The sequence below is a fragment of the Teleopsis dalmanni genome, chromosome 2 (assembly GCF_002237135.1).
Source record: "Teleopsis dalmanni isolate 2A chromosome 2, ASM223713v2, whole genome shotgun sequence".
Taxonomy (NCBI): domain Eukaryota; kingdom Metazoa; phylum Arthropoda; class Insecta; order Diptera; family Diopsidae; genus Teleopsis; species Teleopsis dalmanni.
The window spans coordinates 58,997,018-59,010,941 of record NC_051847.1 but is presented as its reverse complement, the minus strand read 5'-3'; the positions used below and the strand labels follow the sequence as shown (position 1 = coordinate 59,010,941).

Genomic DNA, 13,924 nt, shown 5'->3' with positions numbered 1-13,924 from the left:
TTGTATATTGAAACGTGATCATCATTGTCTTTTTACTGGATATTGTATTGGTCATCATAATCATCGTTATTTCATATACTTCTTAATATATTTGGTCATTGGTTCAGCTTATACAACCTGTTATAATAGTGTATATTTCTGGTGGTTACACGCTGATACTTATGCCAATGCCAGTACAATTTTAAAAATAATTTTACCAATGTTTATGCTAACGTTTAATTATTCATGGGCTAATTTTTATTTACTTATTTATGTGTTGAACATAATTACATTTGCATTTTCTTTGGTATTACTAATATACCATATACCAAGCATTCTCAAAGGTGCTGTGGCTTATGAGCGTACATCCCCTAAATACGATCTTGGTTGGAAGCAGAATTTAGAAATGGTATTGGGTAAACGAATGCATCTTGTTTGGATTTCACCATTTATATATAGTCCATTACCGCATGATGGGATACACTGGGAAACAATATTACAGCAATCAGTAAAAAATCGTTAAATAAAAAAAATTTTTTTATATTGTATGAACTATAGCATTTAGTCAATTTTCATGTCATTTTATTAAGGTTCTCAAAGCAGTATTGAATCATTTTTTAAAACAAAAAAATTTATGCCATTTTTACACAAATTTATTTATAATATTTATAGGAAATTTTTTTTTTATTAAAAAGCATTTGTAAATGTTTACAAATTAATTCATAAATGTATTTATTGTTAATATATTATACATTTCATATACCAAAGAATATTATATATTTTAATTTAGTAACTTTATCAAAATATTTTTAAGAATTATTGTGGATTGTTATCACGACAAAAATATAATTAATATCTTTTTCTATGGACACATTTCAATACAAGTACATTAAAAGAAATAAATGCGTTTTGAAATTTAAATGATGTGAAGTTAAGATATTTATGCTTTGGTTAGTGTCACTAATTAAATAAAAAACCTGAAGCATTGAAAATTTGTGTAGCCTTGGCTACTTGCGAAAAAACACGACTAGTCGTCGCTTCTAATTTGACAGGCCTGAGTTCTAAGTCTGGCACTTGCAGTCGAAACGACTACAAACTAATTAAAAAAAATTCGAATATTTCCTAAACCCATTGATGATACTGATAAGTACTGGGCAATTCTCGAAACAGCGTTGTAAGGTCAACCAAATTTCAATAAATTAACTAAATATTTGTCTTTGTCGTTTCTTTTCTATTCGAATCCGTCTAACTTTTAAATAGATAGTTTCTTTTCGTCATAAAGATGCGTCACTCTTGGGAAAAAAAATATAACATTAAGATATTTTTTTTAATACGTTTTGATGTTTTCAAATAATACCCTTAATCAGTTTTCTTAATTAGTTTTCTTGAAGTTGTTAGGTGTATTCACTTTATTTTTGTATTGATTTTTTTTAACTTTTTACTTATGTTTTCACTTTGCAGCTCAAAAAATAAGCGCTACCTAGCCTACAATCTTCTAAGCTGATAAACTCATATTAAGTTGTTGGCTCAATAATATATATATATATATACTTGATGTTGGAAGGATCTACCTTTTGGTGATTGAAATATGTGGTTCATAATAAAGATAGCAGATAGAGTTTATAAAATATAGTTTTTAGATATGGGTAAAGTGTTTAGTTTAACAGAGTACTAATCAGACTTGATAACGTGACTAGAAAAGGTTCTCACGGAGTATAGTTACTTTAGATCAAAATCTGGCAACGAGTTGTAAAGATCATTTAAAATTGAATTAAATAAATTAAATTGGATAGTATTTGTCAACAACAAATATATTTTATAAATGTAAAAATTATTGCAATAACACATATTAATTATTAATAAATATTTACTAATGTATTATTATGTTTAATCACTTAAATATGAATCTCCAACTAATGATTTTATTTTTGATAAGTGCACTTCATTCAAAGTAAATCCATTGTGAATTTGTTTTGCCATCGCCACTGCATTCATATTATTTTCTACTGTGTACTGTAAGCAAACAATAGCTTGTGAAGGTGATTTATGCGTAATACAGCTATTAACGAATTCTAGCAGTGAAGTTTCTGAAGGTGTACCGGGTATACGATGTTGATTTTTATCTATATTTGTGAAAATTTGTGAAGCACTTTCAAAATCGTCGCCACGTACTGTTAATGTTAATATGTCACCAATCATTTGGCCAGTAAATGAAATTTTTTTGGCTCGACCTTGAGTTTCTTGTATTTTATTGTAAATATCAAGCGCTACTTTGGCGAATTGTTGAGGTAATTGTTCTTGGATAGGAATACTTATATCTGGCTTATTGCTTACCATTATGTTAAGTATACGATTTATTAAACTCTCACGACCTAGATGATCAAAGATAATCATGTCGGACCATAAGCGGGGAACGAGTTCAATAGCTGCATTCAGTTCAACAGCTTTTAACAGTTCTTCCATAACACCTGGCTCGGGAATATAGATATTAGGTACTAATTTATCATATGTTTGCATAAATTCCTCAACAGGTTCCGTTTGACAAAGTAATGCAAAATAATGTCGATAATAAACAGATTCTTTAAATGAATCACCAATAAGATTATAGTTATTGCCTGTATGAAGTAGTGCATCGACTTTTCTGGCAATAGATTTGTCATGTAAATGATTTCGGCATACATCCATTGCTGTTACAAAAAAATATGTATCTTTGTGGTGTTCTATAGAAAACTCTTTGTCCTGTATTTCATTTAGTATATCGACAATTACATGCGAAACTGGTGAGCGGTCCCGACAAAATATGGTAAGTATGTAATAATAAGTTCCCAGACTAGGTCGTATATTTAGAAGTTTGAATTCAGCAAGTACTTGCAGTGCGCAGCTACGTGCAAACTTGTAGTTTCCAAATGTGGTTAAACATTCCAGCAGTGAATTCATGGTACCTAAATTTGGCTTAATTTGTAATGTCGCCATTTGTTGCAAAACTTGCCGACAAAGTTCCCAACGTTGATCCGCAGTTTCTTTTAAGAAATTTGTTACACCTAAAATTGCATTGAATGTAGTTGTGTCTAAATCAATTTGTTTTTCTAAAGCCTGCTCAAACATTGCATATGCACGCTCAACCTAGAAAAAAAATTCATTAATAGTTATTTATGAAAAATTTGTTATTACAAAACCTGATAATATTTTGCCATGCCTCTAATTATAGCAGCATAAGTTGAAGTTGTCTTTGGTTCGATTTCATTAAAAATTTGTTCGGCTAAATCTCCATCTTTCCACGTTTTACGACTTCGATCGCGTGTTTCATTATTTTGTTTAAACCAACGTTCTTCAATAAATTCCTCTGGAAGTGGTTCTACATTGTTGTAAAAACAAATTAATTCCAATAGACTTTGTTTCAATTCTGTAGTGATTTCTATGTTTTTCTCTTTCATTATATTGTATACAAATACTGCATCTGTAACTTGGGATCTCAATATGAGATCGTTAAGTGTTGTATTATTTATCACAGATTCCTCATTAAAAACCATTTTAGGCACAAATTCTTCAATAGCAGGTTGTGCTTCTTGATGCTGGAAACAATATTATGTTTAATATTAATAATAATATTAATATTGTGTATTTAATAGTTATTTTCTTACCAAAAATAGTTCTCTATGTTGTTCTCTTATCCATTTTGCTGCTTTTCTGCCAGATTCTTGCGCCATAGCATAAGTACGTTTGCTCATGTTTGAAACAGGTATAAGAAAAGGATCATCGTGGTATTTATAGTGTGGTGCGGTAGGATCTCGACCAACAGTACTGGCTAAAGCATATAATATATCCGTGGAAGAACGATGAATACGATTCGGCACTTCAATTTCTTCATTATTTGCTGTAGCATCCGTCTTTTGCATGCTCACATTAGAAATGCTGTTTATGTAGCGGTTTTTCGTTAACTTATTAATGAATTGAAATCTTCGACTTAAAAACATTTTTGAGTTTTTTAAGTAAAATTATTTATAATGGATTAATTTTCAATTAAATATATATATTAGTGCTCCACAAAAATTCTCTGTTATGAACTGTGGTAGAAAATTTTAAGGTTAACTCAAACAGCTGTTTTAACCAATGACATTTAATGTGCGCGACATCTTGCGGGTAAATATGTATATAATTCAAATATAAACAATATATGTAGGTCTTAGGTACTTTATCTATGCGCATAATATACCTATTAATTAAAAAAAGCTTTAAAAGACAGTAATAAATTGTATATAAAATAGTTTTATTATTATTTTTGTTATTAAAAGATTTTGTTTAATTTAAAAAGTGTAAGTACTGCATTATTAGTTTAGTTTAAAACCAAACAAAGCAAAATAATATTATACGAGTGTACTACAAAAAGTAAATATTAAGTGACATTAAATGAAATATTTGGATATTTTTTTTGTTAGTTTAAAGAAATATTTGTATATATACGCGAGTAATATGTACATATTATAAAACCTTCATTTTTAACTCAAATTCACATTAAAGCCGGTATATGTTGTGCAGTCAGACAGTAATCTGTTGAACGTTGTGAGATTTGGTTGGTTTAGGCTTTTTTATACATTTTTATACAAGTAAGTAGTATTGCAAATAATTTATGAATAATAAGTGTATATAAATATGTATATATGCATATGATAAAAATTGTAAATAGAGCAATATCATTCATTCATGTGGATTTACAAACTGTTGCATTTGTGGTAAAGGAATTATGTTACCACACAGTGGAGCAAATTTAGTAAATACTTCGTATAAATTTGAAATATTTCCAATCGCAGGTATAATGAAGTTAAATAATATACATTGCACATATACATTATTTTAATAATAACAAAATAATTGTATTGTAAATAATTTATAAACAATAAGTATATATATCATAATAATAATTATTATAATAAATTTAGCACATTATTTATGTGGATTTATAAATACTTGCATTTGTGGTGAAGGTCGATATTTCTTGGACGATTTAATTGCAATTAAAATGCGTTGCATGCATATATTGTATATAATATATGTATAAATATTAAATATAAAAATATATACGATAAAATTAAAGTATATAAATATAACTTATTTATTTTTAAATAATATAAAATTTATAATATTATATTATTTACAAAATATCGTCATAAAAGTAGGAATGAAACTTAGATTGTCGAAAATAAGATGTCTCATGGATCTGTAAAATATAAGTTTTATTCTCATACATTTATGATAAAAGAGTTAAAGAAGCACATGTTGGTTTTTTCTAAAAACCATTATTTTAATTAAATAAATTAGTTAAATATTAGCATTGGTACCTGTTTAAAATGCAGTATTTGACAAAGTTAATGCCGTTAAGGTGTAAAGATTAACGTTGATGGTTGCTAATAGGGTTAAATCTTTTAATTTAATTAAATTAATTTATTTACATTTTCAAATTCCGTACATGCAAATTTAACATTATAAGTTATACTCATATTAAATTTTTTGGAATAAAAATTTAGAAAACAGTTTCGATATGGTTGAATTTGCAGCACGGAAGGGTAAAGTTTATATATAAAAAAGTTTTATTCTGTTATTTTTAAATTATAAAATATTTTATTTCGTTTTTCATACTTTCTTGCTATATTACAGATACACAATGCAGAAGCCAGTATTGTATTATGATGATCGTAGTCCCCCAGCGCGTAGCTGTTTAATATTAATAAAAATGTTAAATATCGATGTAGAGTATAAATTTGTAGATTTATTTAAAGGCGAACAATTTCAAAACGAATTTATGCAGGTAAAAAAAAAAATAAATAAATTGAGATAAAATAAGAATTTATATACAATAAATTGCTTTAATTTTAGTTAAATCCGGTTCATACCGTACCCGTTCTTGTTAATGGTGATGATGTAGTATTAACTGACAGCCACGCCATTCTTATATATTTATGCGATATGTTCGAAGATAAAAACGTTAAAAAAGATTTATTTCCAGAACTAATGAGAGACCGTCTGAAAATTATTAATTTACTATTTTTTGAATGTTCAGTTCTATTCCGTAGAGATAGTGATTTAATGGTAGCTATAGTATATAAAAATACAAAAGTTTTATTTATTCCATTTTTTTTTTTGCCATATAGTCGGAAATAGTTCGAAAGGGATTTTCGAATATAGATGTGTCTTATCATGAACGTAAGATTCATGAAGCTTATACTGCAATGGAGAAATTTTTAATGCCTCAAACTTATTTTGCGGGTGATAAGGTAAGTTGGTATATTAGGTAACTGAATACATCACTATTTAGAACTAGCATGAAGCCAAAATACCTTAAAACTAGACTATTTTTTAGTCTAAATTGATCTCAATTCATTAATTACTGCTTTTGTTATTAGACAAATTCATCTTTTAAATGCAAAAAAAGAATGCAGATTCCCTAAATTCATCTCCATTAATTAATTACTGGTTTTCTTATTAGACATATTCATCTTATAGATGCAAATAAAGAATGCAAATTATAGATTTTGTAAAGCGGTAAGTAAAACTTCCACCCATCTTCTGTTCTCAAATCCACGGATTATATAAAAAGGTTTTGAAACTTGAATTAAATTTAGTGCTACATCTCAAAAACTTTAGTGCTATGGGTTATACAAACCCTAGAAAATAGATTTCCATATCAATGCAATTTAGGCTTTTTGTAAATCTCATAGTCATGACCTTCTCAAAATGTTGTTTAGACTCTGAAAAAATTTAAAGTATCTCAACAATATAAATATTTCAAACCTAACATAACTTAGAATAACAGGAATTCACATCAGGATTTAATAGACGCATTTGTAGCGTCCTTTTTATATATTTAATTATAAAATTCTCCACGCATATTTCTCATATCTACCAGTAGCCTTGATAGTATTATAACTTTATTCATGCTGTAATCTAACAAATTTATTTTGAATTTTCCAATATTTTATTTATTTAACAATCAACATTCATCCTGATTACATAAAAAAATTAACCATTTCGCTATTAATACTACCGGATTATAAAGTAAATATATCTGTACACATGGAGTGCTTTATTATAACATTTATAATTTTTCTATAGATTGTGTAGCTACCGTGCTAAACTAGCCTGCAAACACATTCTAAGATTAAATTAGAAGTTTGAAATTGGGAACCAAATTACATTGCTTATGTGTTTCCATTAAGTTTATATATACATATATACATATATTTATATATTATATATATACATATATGTATATTGATATTATATATATATTTTATTAAAACAAAAATTAATAAATATTATTTTTAAACCACAAATACGTTGAAATTTACATAATTTTTAATTTATTTTTAGTTAACCATAGCTGATGTATCTCTGATAACCACAGCGAGTACAGTGAATCTAATGTTTCCGATTGATAAACGTTGGCCTCGCCTCTTGAAGTGGTTCCAAAGCATGCAAGCTCTACCGGAATATGAAGTCAATAGCATTGGCTTAGAAAAGTTGCGAAATGTTGTGGAACAAATGGGAAAGTTTAAGTTTCCTTCCTCGAAGTAAAACTATATATATTTAAATATGCATCAATGTATACTTTGAGATAAATGATTAAAATTAAAATAATTTTTTTTTGGTTTAGTAAATATTAATTTTGTTAAGTTTTTTTTTTGTTTTGGTACATAATTTTCGACAATGCAAAATTTTCTGTAAAATTGTAAGCAAGGGCATCGGTGCAAAAATCACGTTTCACAGAAATGGATGAGAAGGCCACATTATATTATGATTTAAGTCCACAATCATGTAGTTGCTTAATGCTCATCCACTTGTTAGATATAGACGATGTGAAACTGTGTGATGTAGAAAAAATTAAAAATGATCGTAAGGTATATCACGTTACCATAATAAGTAAAAATTATTACCTATCAAATTGTTGTAATCCCATTTAATCCTTTGTGAATGTATCCTTAGTATATGATTGATGCAGAGAATGAGCCACCTGTACCCGCATTGGTTATAGAGGATCTTGTACTTGTTAATAGTCATACGATTCTAATGTATTTGTGTGAAGCTCATAATGATGTATCGTTTTTTCCGGAAGATTCTGAGAAACGTTCAAATATCACACATAGACTGCAATTCGAGGCTAAAGTAATGCAGGAATTGTATATAACAATTGTTGTAAATATCATTATATTGACGATCATACGAAACATATTTGATTCTAATTTGAATATTTACTTTAGGAAAATATTAAACAAAAGAACATGCCTACTGCTTTACACAATTCTTTTAAACAAAAAACGGAAAAAATTTATACCGAACTGAATACATTTTTAACCTTATGGAATTATGTCGCAGCAAATACTGTAAGTATGTTTGGTTATTATTATCATGCGACTATCATGCAATAGAGGAAAAACATTTTATGAGTGGAGGGGATGGTTGGTGTCGATTTTCAATATATATTCTACTCAATACTTAATAATGCTAGAAATTGACTTAAATCGTTTCACTCGAAAACTGTAGTTATTACTTCCTCACTTAATTATCGCTTGTGGTAATTTTGTATCACAATAATTTTGAATTAGTATTTTTAATTTTTTCTATTGAAAACAATAAAATTTATAACTCTATTTATATTAAGTATAATAAGTATACTTATTATAATAAGTATAATTATTTCATTATTACAATATTATGTTTGGGGAATTTCCATTGTAAACTAGAGTTCTATTATGTCCCAAATGCAATTTCCTCCATAAATTGTAGTATTGTACCCCGAGTTGTATTTCTTCATCCAATATGAGATGCGCACCTAGATACTTCCTTCGTTTATGCATTAGTGCTGGCCAAACTATTCTGCAGAACTAAAAAGTTTCATGAGAGTAAGTTATTGCAATATTCTGTCAGAATTCCGGTTATGATTTTTATATTGTTTTTATTTAGTTGCATACAATCCTTCAACTGTTTGAGGTTGAAAAGTCCTATAAGCGATTTCGATAATCGCTTTAGTAGATTTGGTAGTTAGTCGCAGCATAGCTTTCTTTATTCTTTCTGAATAGGAATTACTACCTAACAGTATGATTCCGGGCTTCGAGGTCGAGGTTTATGGGTTCAACTCCGATCAATAAACTACTGTACTAGTTTTTTTTTCAGTGAGGATCGTTAGTTTACCAAGTTAGTATGTTCTAGTTTATGTTATAGGCTTTATATATACCAACCCATTTATAATTGTTACTGAGTTCAGTTTTAAAATGTTTTCTGAAAGCAAACTATGGGAGCAGATGTCTTTTCGTATTAAAATCTCAAGAAGTTGTTTCGCAAGGATTTTACATTTCTTGCGATTGATTAATACAATTGCTTGATGTTATCTTCCAATTTCACAGTTATCTGTATGAACACTCTCTTTGCTTGTAATTGAATATGAATGCAAAGAGGGGTAAGTTCTAATAAAATATAAATAAGATCCATTGGATACGTTCGTATTGCTGCCGTTATTTGCGCCCTTTTGTGTGTGTTAATTTGTGTTTGTTCATGTGTTTGATAATTATTGTTTTAGTTTGAAGCTCCAACTATTTGGAAGTGTTTTTGATTTGGACCTAGAATAGTGTCCATCTAAACGTGTAAAAAGTTTTATTACATGGTCACACATATTTCATTACGATTAGTATTAGTAAGGTAGACGTTCGTTGCCATGTGCTTCATTGGGAGTGAGGGATGATGGAAACCTCACACGTATATAAGTGTTTATTTAAGTTAGAAATAGTTATAGTAGTGTATGGAATCAAACTAGGATTCTAAGATTAAACACGTTAAAAATTATGATTAAATTGCTTTTTTGTGGATATTTCTGATATTTATTGGGAAAGATATATTGACTTATCAAATGACTTTTACGTATCGTAATAATTTATTACATTAAACACTTTTAGTTGACTATTGCTGATATCGCAATTTTGAGTACAGTGAGTGTTTTCAATTTGTTATTTCCCATATATGAGAGCATAGAGATATGGCCAAATTTGTGGATCTGGTTTAATCGTATGCGTAAAATGTCTGCATATAAATTAAATGAAGGCGGTACGTATTGCATTCGCTATCTACTAGTACACAGAATTAAACTTAACCATTTTTAAATATATTCTGCAGTTATTGAGCATCAACGACAATTATTCATACATTACATAAACAGTCGGAAAGTAGAGTTCGCATTATCAGAAAGTGAAATATGTGATTCTAATAGTTCTACATCTTTTTCTAAAAGTGATATTAGTTTTGAAGATGAATTGAAAAAGAAACATAAACGTCACATTACTGGTGAAGAGATAAAAAGAATATGTAGAAAATATGGTAATCTATTATATATAATTTTGTAGTTCTCATCTTAAGTTGTATATTTTATTTGTAGCAGATCGATGTAAATTGAGTAATACAAATGTTAATATAAGAACTCTTGGTGGTGCGAGTCCACTAAGTGATAAAGCTAGTCAAGCAACAAGTTCGGATATAGCAGAAGCTACTAGACGAAGAAGTATAAACAACCAAATGGACAGGGATAGAGAAAGTGCGGCTATACAAACAGACGCCGAAGTGCTACCAACAGATGATTTATTTATTTACGGATTTTCAACTTCTAAAGCTGTACCAAGAGACGTGACTGCAAATAACTATCAAGATTTTAAACATTGGATAAGTAATGAAATGCAACAACTTTATCATGAAAATGTTAAAAAAATGAATTATTCTCGAATACAGGCATTAGAAAATAATGACCAGACTGATAACGAAACTAGATCGTTCGGTCGAGTTAGTAATTTCATGGAGGATAGTATTAAAGTAAAGGTGCCACCGCGCTCCGGTAGTGTTATGTCGCGCAACAATTATGTAAATGCAGCAGATGTACCTGATAAATTCAGAGCTTTTCCAAGTTTTGATACAATTGAAAACAATCAACAAATATATGAAAATTATAAAAGTAATGAAAATTCACCGAAATTTAAAGAATACGAAAATAATATAAAATCAGATAAAACTAGGGAACGATATAATAGGAAAAAATCTGATAAAACTGGAAGAGAAGATAATAATAAAAAGTTAGACAAAACTAGAGAACAAGAATATAATAAAAACACTTATGAAAGGTACGAAGAAGAAGAAAAGGTACATTTTTATGAAACTGTAGCAGAAGAAAATAATATGTATGCTGATGAAATAAACGTGTATCAGAACATTGAAGGTATGGATAAATTTGGTGAAAATCCTGTATACAAAAAAAATTATGAAAAATACAACAATTCGAATGAAAGAAAACAATACCAAAAAACTAAAGAAGAGATTGAAAGTGAAAATGTATATCAATTAGATGATGATCAATTAGAAGCTGAGTCAGAGTGCAGTTGTACACAATCTTCAGAAGTGGAAGATTCCTTTTCTGCTAGTTATAGTGAAACGGAATTGCTTGAAAAAAATTTAAAAAATGAAAATATATGGGAATCATGTTCGTGCAGTGCAGCTACAGAGGAAATAAGCGATAATTCATTTTGTAGTTGCATGCGGGAGAATTACAATGACTATGTAATTCCAAATCAAAATGATTTCACTATAGGTTATTCCAAGAACAATACCATAAATAAAAATACTAAAAGAAACGATGATTTTGAACGAATATGTGCAGAATTTGTAAGAAGTCTTAATACCTGCAGATGTGATAACTTTATTGATTCACATAATTTATCTACGCCACCGGCTAGTAGTCAGAGTTCTAACGACACATCCGTAACATCCGGCTCTTGTACTTGTACCACCAACAAGGGTTCAGAAAAACGTTCTACTAGTAAAAGCAAAAAAACAGCAAAAAAAACGAATGCGTCGAGCAAAGTGAAATCAGAAAAAAAAACTAAGTCACGCTCGAATAGTAAAGGTAAAAAGGTTAAAAGTGCTACTTCGAAAAAAAAATCAAGTACAACTACAAAGGCTACTTGTAAGTGCGTAACCAATGATACAGAAACTAGTAATTATACTGGTGAGACAAACTATTCAAGTGCAGCAACCAAACCGATTTGTGGGTGCGGTAACAGTAATACACAAAGTGATTCTCGAATGGTTGAGAGAAGAAGTTCAAGAGATTCGTCAAAAGCAACTTGCAAGTGCGTACCTAGTGATACATATCATAATACTCCAATAGGTGGAACAAATGGTTTAAGTGGTGGATCAAAACCCACTTGTAAGTGCGTAAAAAATGATAAAAGTAACAATCGAATCAAAACTTCATCAAATAGTTTTAATGATATTAAATTAATGTGCTGTGAAATTTTAAATCATTTGAAGAGCCAAAGAGAGTCACAATCAAATGAGCAGAAAAAAAATAAGAATAGAAGTTGTTCATGTAAGGTTTCTAATGATACTGATTCTCAGTCATCACAAGAATCTTATGTTAATGCAACCAAAAAAGCAGAGTCTTGTAAATGTAAAATGCGTAACAACTTTGATGATATTCGTACAAATAACACGAAGTCATCAGATAAATATTCTAGTCTAAATAGAATGAAACCTCAAAACAATTCCTTTTCATCAGAAGTAAGCAAAAAGTCATGTATGTGCACAGTAATGGAAAAGAAAGCAAAACCGCCTACATATAACAAGGAACTTTCTGGTTCACGAAAATTTTATTCTAGGGGTTCTTTAAGTAGTGAGGAGGAAATTGTGTCAATCACGACCTCATCCAAAAACAGTTCTAACCAGAGTGACCGTGAAGATCGGTATAAAGAAAAACCTACAGGTAATGGTAATTGTAAATGTAGGCAAATGTCTAATGAGAGAATGAAAATTAAACAAACAACTGAATGTAGCTGCAAACGTACATCCACTGATTTATCTGATAGTACAGCAAAATACTCATCTGCCCAATATAAGGGGCACGTTGGACAAAGAGCGGGAACTAGTAAGGAAACTTGCAAGTGTGTGCTTAAAATGAGTGATAGAGTACCAATTCAGACAAAAGTTAAAGCTAAAGAAATAGAAACATGTAATAGGGAAACATGCAAGTACCGGAATGTGCCCACAAGTTCTACAAGCAACGATCCAGCATATGGAAAGACAGATATATTGAACGAACAAATGGACAAAAAAGTTAAACAAAATGTAAAGAGTAAAGAGAATCAATTAAGTTCCGCTAATTCCATGAAAAAAACTAAAGAACCGTTACCGCAGTTTCAAGAAAAAGATACACAAACTGATCCAGTATACAAAAAGCAGGAAGTTTTAAATGAACAAATGGTTGATAAAGTTAAACAAAAAGGAAAAAGTGAAGAGGCTCAATTAAGCTCCGCTAAGTCCATGAAAAAATCTGAAAAACAGTTTCAAGAAAGAGATTCACAAACAGATCCAATATACAAAAAGCAAGAAGTTTTAAATGAACAAATGGATGATAAAGTTAACCAAAAAGGAAAAAGTGAAGAGGATCAATTAAGCTCCGCTAAGTCCATGAAAAAATCTGAAAAACAGTTTCAAGAAAAAGATACGCAAACAGAGCCAATATACAGAAAGCAAGAACTTTTAAATGAACAAATGGATGATAAAGTTAAACAAAAAGGAAAAAGTGAAGAGGATCAATTAAGCTCCGCTAAGTCCATGAAAAAATCTGAAAAACAGTTTCAAGAAAAAGATACGCAAACAGAGCCAATATACAGAAAGCAAGAACTTTTAAATGAACAAATGGATGATAAAGTTAAACAAAAAGGAAAAAGTGAAGAGGATCAATTAAGCTCCGCTAAGTCCATGAAAAAATCTGAAAAACAGTTTCAAGAAAAAGATACGCAAACAGAGCCAATATACAGAAAGCAAGAACTTTTAAATGAACAAATGGATGATAAAGTTAAACAAAAAGGAAAAAGTGAAGAGGATCAATTAAGCTCCGCTAAGTCCATGAAAAAATCTG

The 13,924-nt window shown here is 29.3% G+C and overlaps 3 protein-coding genes across 4 annotated transcripts in view; 2 read left to right on the top strand and 1 right to left on the bottom strand.

Annotated features, from left to right (window-relative positions):
* Nucleotides 1-632, top strand: part of LOC119686486 (probable palmitoyltransferase ZDHHC24) — an 8,190-nt gene extending 7,558 nt beyond the window's left edge. The window contains exon 3 of the mRNA XM_038101074.1: nt 51-632. Within this exon, the coding sequence (XP_037957002.1) occupies nt 51-502 (452 nt within the window). The 3' untranslated portion in view covers nt 503-632. The remainder of the gene's footprint in view (nt 1-50) is intronic.
* The window catches only part of LOC119686487 (glutathione S-transferase E14), a 7,943-nt gene extending 361 nt beyond the window's left edge, over nt 1-7,582 (top strand). The window contains exons 1-5 of one of the 2 annotated variants that reach the window (XM_038101075.1): nt 4,434-4,583; nt 5,632-5,782; nt 5,851-6,063; nt 6,126-6,248; nt 7,345-7,582. In XM_038101075.1, the coding sequence (XP_037957003.1) occupies nt 5,639-5,782; nt 5,851-6,063; nt 6,126-6,248; nt 7,345-7,548 (684 nt within the window). In that variant the 5' untranslated portion in view covers nt 4,434-4,583; nt 5,632-5,638 and the 3' untranslated portion in view covers nt 7,549-7,582. Of the gene's footprint in view, nt 1-4,433; nt 4,584-5,631; nt 5,783-5,850; nt 6,064-6,125; nt 6,249-7,344 lie in introns of those variants that run through there. The other variant, XM_038101076.1, reaches the window with a different exon arrangement.
* LOC119686484 (protein PTCD3 homolog, mitochondrial-like) lies at nt 1,866-4,034 on the bottom strand. Its single transcript, XM_038101070.1, has 3 exons — nt 3,621-4,034; nt 3,156-3,551; nt 1,866-3,102 (listed from the first exon to the last, which is right to left on the bottom strand). Exons 1-3 carry the CDS (start codon nt 3,951-3,953, stop codon nt 1,867-1,869), a joined length of 1,965 nt encoding a protein of 654 aa, XP_037956998.1. The 5' UTR covers nt 3,954-4,034; the 3' UTR covers nt 1,866.
* Nucleotides 7,583-13,924: the final 6,342 nt, after the last annotated feature.